This window comes from Camarhynchus parvulus, chromosome 9, assembly GCF_901933205.1.
Source record: "Camarhynchus parvulus chromosome 9, STF_HiC, whole genome shotgun sequence".
NCBI classification, from domain to species: domain Eukaryota; kingdom Metazoa; phylum Chordata; class Aves; order Passeriformes; family Thraupidae; genus Camarhynchus; species Camarhynchus parvulus.
In genome coordinates, this window is record NC_044579.1 from 19,157,213 (window position 1) to 19,164,166 (window position 6,954).

General features: G+C 44.6%; 1 protein-coding gene across 2 annotated transcripts in view; it reads left to right on the forward strand.

Moving 5' to 3' along the window:
- The window catches only part of STAG1 (stromal antigen 1), a 154,151-nt gene extending 147,726 nt beyond the window's left edge, over positions 1–6,425 (forward strand). For both annotated transcript variants that reach the window (XM_030954533.1, XM_030954534.1), the window contains exons 30-34: positions 522–693; positions 1,728–1,838; positions 2,573–2,687; positions 4,007–4,087; positions 4,172–6,425. In XM_030954533.1, coding sequence (XP_030810393.1) covers positions 522–693; positions 1,728–1,838; positions 2,573–2,687; positions 4,007–4,087; positions 4,172–4,195 — 503 coding nt within the window. In that variant the 3' untranslated portion in view covers positions 4,196–6,425. The remainder of the gene's footprint in view (positions 1–521; positions 694–1,727; positions 1,839–2,572; positions 2,688–4,006; positions 4,088–4,171) is intronic.
- The last annotated feature ends 529 nt before the right edge of the window (positions 6,426–6,954 follow it).

A 6,954-nucleotide genomic window follows, 5' to 3' on the forward strand; every position in this document is an offset into this window, starting at 1 on the left:
TCCTCTCTGCTTTGCTCCTTTCCCAACATAAGCACAGGATCCCAGCTAGACCATCAGTCATCTTTATCTCATTTTTATTGCTAAGTGTCCCCTCCCTGCTCCACTCCAGTGGTTCTGACAGTACTAAAGATCTGGAGTGACCACATCTGGGGGTTTGTGCTCCACCTTGTCTTAGTGTTTAACTGGTTTAATTGGTTGCTCTAGGTGCATGAGATTATCAATCTCCAGTTGTAAACTCGGGAACTGGGAATTACCTTGGTTGTTTATGTTCAAGATACCCAGCAGCTGAGGCCGTGCTCAGTATGAGTTTGTTTGCAATGGGGTTTTTGTTTGTTCCCTTTGCATTGTTTTTATTGCTGAAAATAGAGGCTAGTAATACTTAAAAGAACAGAATCTAAAATTAGAACTGAAAATCTTACAATTCCAAGCATTTATCCAGGTGATCCCTCAGTGCACACTTGTTTGAATGCTGCCCTGCATGTGGTCAGAACTGAGCAGTGATTGCAGTGTTCTCTCTCTAGATGAGAGCCTGGAAGGCTCCTGGCTGAACAGGAATGAGAACATCCATACTCCAGGGACACTGCAGACACCTCAGCTCACCTCCACTGTCCTGAGAGAGAACACCAGACAAATGGGAGAGCAGATCCAGGAGCACGAGTCGGAGCAGGGATCTGAACAGGATTTTTTACACAAGTAAGTCTGGAATTTCAGGATCAAGTACAGTCAGCCAGGCAAAGGAATTGCTTGTGGTTTACAGTGATTGTTAGCCTGTGGCTCCAGAGATGCAGTGTTGATTTGCAAAGCCACCTGGAAATGCCTTGACTACAGTTCAGCAACACTTGGATTGTCTTCAGGTCCCAGAAAAATATGTTGTAATGGAATAATAGTAGAAATTCCTTATGTTAAAACTATCCCATAGCATAGCCATGCCATTCTGGTCAAATCATCCTAGTGCTTGTGCCCCAGGCTGGGTGAAATTTTTTCTTTGGAAGACCTGTAAGTACTCTTTTCTTTTCCCCTGCCTGATATCAGAGTTAAGGTTCTCCAGACACCAGAATATTTTCTAAATTTCTAGCTGCTGAGCTAGTAATTCCTGATTTGAGGTAATTGCCTTAAATGATATATTCTTTTTGTCCCTTTGCTCTCATTTTATCACCTCCATTTAGAGGGAAAACATTGGTTATTTTCTGTCAGTGGGTGTTGGCAGCAGGTGCTGCCAGGATGCAGCAGGTGAGCACAGGCTGGCTGTGGGTCACAGGCTGGGGGTGGCATGAGCAGTGCAGCCTGGAAGGTATTTACATGAGGGTGAGGTACTGACCCCTAAGTTGTAAAAGCCATGTGTTTTTCACATTGTGTGACATTTTTGTCACTTACTAATTTGGATCCATTCTTGCTCATATTTTGCCTCATCTGACACAGTGAAGTACTATTTAATAATAACAAACTTTAGAGGTTGTCCTGCTCCAGGTGCCTGCCCCTAATAAAGGAGCAATGTCAGTGTTTCCATATCTGCTTTTACTGCAAGTTAAGTGATTTTTTTGTGCACGTACAGTGAGAGGAGACAGACTGTGGAAGGGAATCCAGAAGATGTGTACAATGATGGATGGGATTTAATTATCCTAATCTGAAGCATGGCCAGACACAGAACTTGGAGACAGAAACTACCCCAGAATAGGCAGCTCAGAACTGTTACTGCTGTTGATCCTGACTTACTCCCTGTGTGTCAGTCCCCAGATGCAGATCTCGTGGCTGGGCCAGCAGAAGCTGGAGGATCTCAATCGAAAGGACAGGACAGGAATGAACTACATGAAAGGCAGAAGTGGCGTAAGGCACGCAGTGTAAGTGCTCCCAGGCTGCTGCCCTCAGCAGCACCATGTGCAGGACACCACAGGGAAACATCACCTTTCCTGCTGGTTGCCAGTGGTCTCTGTGCCACTTCTCCCTTGTGGTGAGGGCAGAGGGACAGTTTGCAGTGCTGGGATGGATCCAGCCCAGCACTGCCATTCTCTGTGGCCAGACACCAGGCCCAGTGAGGGTGCAGTTCCCCATTCCTCAGAGGGGTTCCATCCTATGGAACCTGTGCTCTCCATCCTTTTTTGCCAAGATGTCCCCCTGTGCAGTAATGGAGGGAACAAATGTGGGTGAACACTGGGGCACCACATGCTCTGTGCTGATCCCACCAAGTCCTTGAGCACAGGGCCTGGAATCCTTACAGCCTTTGGAACTGGGCTTGAAGGCACTGCTGGGGTCACAGGGCTTTACCAGTGACCCTGGCAAACAGTGTCACTTCTCCTTGGTAAAAAGGCAGGCAAACACAAGAGGAGTTATTGCCCTGTAACAACTGCAATTATTGGTCATAGTGCTGTCAGTGGGACCTGCTGCTTCAGCCTGGGGCAGGGTTTGGAGAGGGGAGTTCATGTGTGATTTTCCTTCGTTTGATACTCCATAGAGCCTGTTGGCTTTACCCTCAGCATCAGCATTAAATGATAGGATTTGAGCATTCTTTTTAATGACAAAGATCAGGGCTGGTAAGTTTTTCTGCCCAGAAATGACTGACTCTCTCTTTAATCAGACGAGGTCTAATGGAAGATGACGCTGAGCCCATCTTTGAAGATGTAATGATGTCCTCACGAGGCCAGCTAGAAGACATGAATGAAGAATTCGAGGACACAATGGTCATTGATCTGGTCAGTAAATCTTATCAATGGCAAGTTTAAAACAGTTGAAAGCTAATTTAAGAGCAATTTTAGAATTGTAAACAAAAATTTCCAAAATTTTGAGTCTGGCCTCCAGTTGTCTGAACATTAGGGTGGAAATGATGGGAGCACTTCCCAGAGCCTCCAGCTGCAGGCTTGAGCCCAGTGGGTTTGTTCCACAGCCACACAAGGAGCATTGCTTAGTGCTCCTTCTTCCCAAGATTGCGTTCTTGGGCAGCTCCTGGCAGCAGCAGCATCACACACCTCAGATCTGTCAGCCCACAAGGATCAGGTTATGAGTTACAGGCTGTGCTGACAAGGCTCTTTATTGCATCCAGGATGTGTCAGACTGGCACAGCCAGGGGGTCTGTCTCTTTCCCTTTCCTGGTTAGTTTGGTTTTGAGGAGGTGAGCTGGGCAGGGAATCCTCACTTGAGGTCTCAGTAGGTCACAGCCAGAGTCCTGCTGGCACAGCAGGAGGGAGCACAGGCACTGCTGTATGGATGGGAACTCCTTAAACAGAAATTGCTCCCAGACAGGTCCCATCATCAACAGCAGCCTCAGTCCCTTCCAGTTCTGCGCTGACTGCTGGGAGAGGTTCCTTGCAGCACTTACAGCCTTAACTGGCCTGCCCTCTGGAATGACTCTTCCCTTGTAAAATGGGATAAAGGAGCAGTTTGCTTTACACACCTCACCATTTCTATGCCTGTTTCTCCTTTCACATCCAAACAACAAGCCCTAGGTTATATTAGGACTGGGCTACAGTGTCTTGAGAAAGGCTGCTGCATACTGAGGTTATTGCTAGCACTCATGGGATTACCAAGTAAGTAACATCCAAGGCAAGGAAAGGAAGGAGTTGATCAAGCCAGTGAGGCTCACACTTACTCTTGTGCTCGTGGGGAAGGACACCACAAAGGGTTTAAGCCTGAGAAATATTTCACTATCTTCCGTATCCTTTTTGTTGGTAAATCCATTCTTGGCCATGTCAGAGCTCAAGTTTCGCTATGAACTTGAAGCATAAAGAGAGTTAAGAGGGAGCTTCTGTGCAGTCTGACCTACAATCCCAATACAGAAACATCCTTAAGTCAGCAGGAACCTTGGGCAAGTCCTTAACTATGAGCACAGAGTTAAAATTAGAGTCCACCAGCTTTTACCCATTCTTTCAATAATAAAGAGTCAAGGGAGCGCTGTCCTGTGTTTGGCCCAGAGGTTTTGTGGCACTGGGGAAAGGTGGGGGCAGGCACAGGTAGCCTGTGGCAGGCAGGGCTCTGTGTGCCCCGTGCTGTTCCAAGTCCCTCCCGTGTGTTGCAGCCGCCGTCGCGGAACCGGCGCGAACGCGCGGAGCTGCGGCCGGACTTCTTCGACTCGGCGGCGATCATCGAGGACGATTCAGTAAGGGCCGGCTCCTTCTGCTTGCTTTGAGCTCTGCTTTGAGTGTCCCACCCCCAGTAACCGCTGTCTTTTCTCCCTTTGCAGGGATTTGGCATGCCCATGTTCTGAAGTCTGGCGAAGACCTTTTACAAACTTGGAACTCTATTGTTTAGAGCTAGAGGCCTATATACTGTGATAGCTTGTATGAAAACCACATTTTTGATGTGATACGGTTTGATTTTTAACCAAATGATTGAGGTCAACCCCTTGGTGTAGTGACGGAGAGAAGAGGAGCTTCTTAATGACACACGGGAATGTTGGCCAATCCAGTCACCTCAGAAGGGCTGACCTAAAAAATCATTTGTATCCCTGTTCTTGACTGTCCTAATACGGATTTTTTTTTTCTGGATGAGGAGGAAGTTTTAAATTGTTAAGACAGCTGTCAAAATAAACACTGTTCTACATATGTTTTCTGAAAACAACATTGAGTGAAAACAGAACTTTTTAAACTTTATTTTTCTGCTGTACAATTTAAAACGGTTTTAACATTTGCCTTTTTATGTTTTCAAAGCTAGCCATTTTTATTAAACCTATGCCTATCAGCCACTGACTAGCAAGGCTGCTGTAAGCAGGTCGTTCTGGCTACGGAAAAGTGTTTTGGAACACACTGGATTTGATTAACATTATGGTACGCTTATGTCCTCTCATAGGCATGGAGAAGAACACTCTCAGAGAAGAGGTTAGAATTCTAATGACGTGCATCTCTGCCAAAAAATTTCAGATTCTGATATGATAAACCCAGATTTTATACTCTTGAGAAGATTTATTTTTATTTATAATGGGACATAAAGTAAGAGATGTCCATGAAGCCACTTTTCCAACAGATGCTGTGTAACATTCATTTTATATAGCACATGGGGACACAAAACCAGTAAATTTTCTATTGGTACTTGCTCTGTGCATTTTTAGCAACTTATACCAGCAAATAAAGTATTCTCAGTAAAACACACAAATGGTTCTCAAGTAATCACTTTGCTGTTTTTACTACCTACTTCAAGCCTGCCAACACAAGGTACATAAACAGCAACTTTCCTATTAAAAAAAATAGTTCAAGGGTGGGGGAAAGGATCACTTTAGCATACTAAAAGTAATTTTAACTGTACCATAAAACAGAGTCTACTTTCCATGCCGTAAATACCCTTTTCCGCTATTTTTGTAAATTAATTTTGCCAGTTAGAAGTACTGTATGTGCTGCATAGAAATTTGTGCTTAGATGGTGAAGTTCTTAAGCTTACAATGGACTACAGCTACATTTTCAGTGTTAACTGTGCATATTGAGAGTAATTCTTTGGAAAAAAATATGATTTTTCAAAAAAGCTAAAAACATAAAAAAAATTTCCAAAAAAACCCCAAAACATTCTCAGCTAATTCATTGTACTAAGATATTTTTCAATGTCTTCAATAATTTGGAATTTCATTATGCTCTGATTTTATGACTCGATGTAGTAGCTGCTCCTTACCCAGCCTGGCCTGGCACCAGCAGTGCTGGCCCTCCACAGCTCCAGATCTCCAACAATTGGCCCCAAAACTTTCATCTTTCTGCACTCAGTAGCAGTTGGGATACAAAGCAGACTGACCCACTTGGAGCACAGCAGTTTCAGAGGTGCTTTGGTTTTAGCAACTGCAGAATAATCACGGAGCTTTTTTCTGTTTCAAGCTTTCTGGACACCAGCCCAACCCCTCAGTGCCCAGCATGGGCAGGGAAAGAGCCCAAACTGACCCAGCCCAGCACCTCACCCAGCAGCTTGGCTCTCACAACACGTGCAGTTCTCAGACATGGTTGCCAAAAATGTTTGACCAGGTAATTCAGCCATTCCTTAGTGTGGGTTGGGGATCTATTAATCCAAGAAGTAGCTGGAACTTTATAAACCCTGTTGCCTCCTCTGTGCACCCCCATGGCCTGGGGGCAGGAATGGCTGCAGGACCTGTCCCAGGATCACTCTGTGAGCATGGTGGCACAACAGATGCTGCCCAGTTTGAGTCAGAGTCTCAGACAAACCTTGTGCTTCACAGTCCTCTGTGTGGAAAACTGATTCCTAATTTAACATTGTAGAATACTGTATAACAAACATTTATTATCATGGTACCTGCAATGGGTCTCCAGTTCAGTTTGCAGTCAATAGGTTTTTGTATTATGAGTGTCTCCTTGATTGGTTTTGCTAGTAATTCTGTAAATTGTACATTTACAATATGAGGTTTTTTTTCCTTTTGTACAATTTAAAACTGATGCTTCACCTTTCATTTAATAAACTATTCAAAATCATGAGTATGATGAGCACCCTCTTCACTATAGTTTTCTTTTAAGTGCTTGTTTGGACTATCAAATTTTGTCATCCCATGTAGTAGTAGGAATTCAAGGAATTATTAAAGGCAAAACTGACAGGTACATTTCATGTAGTCCAGGCTTCACAACTAGACTTGTACCCCACTCCCTCACCCACTCAACCTCAAGAATGATGGAAACCATCTCTGGGCTTCTTTCTCCCCTCCACCATCATGTGGTTTGGTTGGGGGGGTAGAGGGGTGGTGAATGTGGGATCACTGTAAATCTGGGAAGGCCCCACACCAGATGCAAGAGCTGCACTGCTAAAACTTACAATTTCTTGAAATGCCACAAGGTTTGAGAAGAATTTCTCTCTTCTGCCCTATACGTCTGAAGTTACCTGGAGTCTGTGGGAAGAAACTGCCATGGGAAAGGCTTCGAAGTTCTAACAAGCAGCTGGGCTAAATGGAGTTTAACAGATTCCTGAAACAAAATGTCCATGTTACTCCCATGTCTCAGGGAGCAAGGTGTTATTTTTGTCCAACCCATGAAAGATGTCATCTCT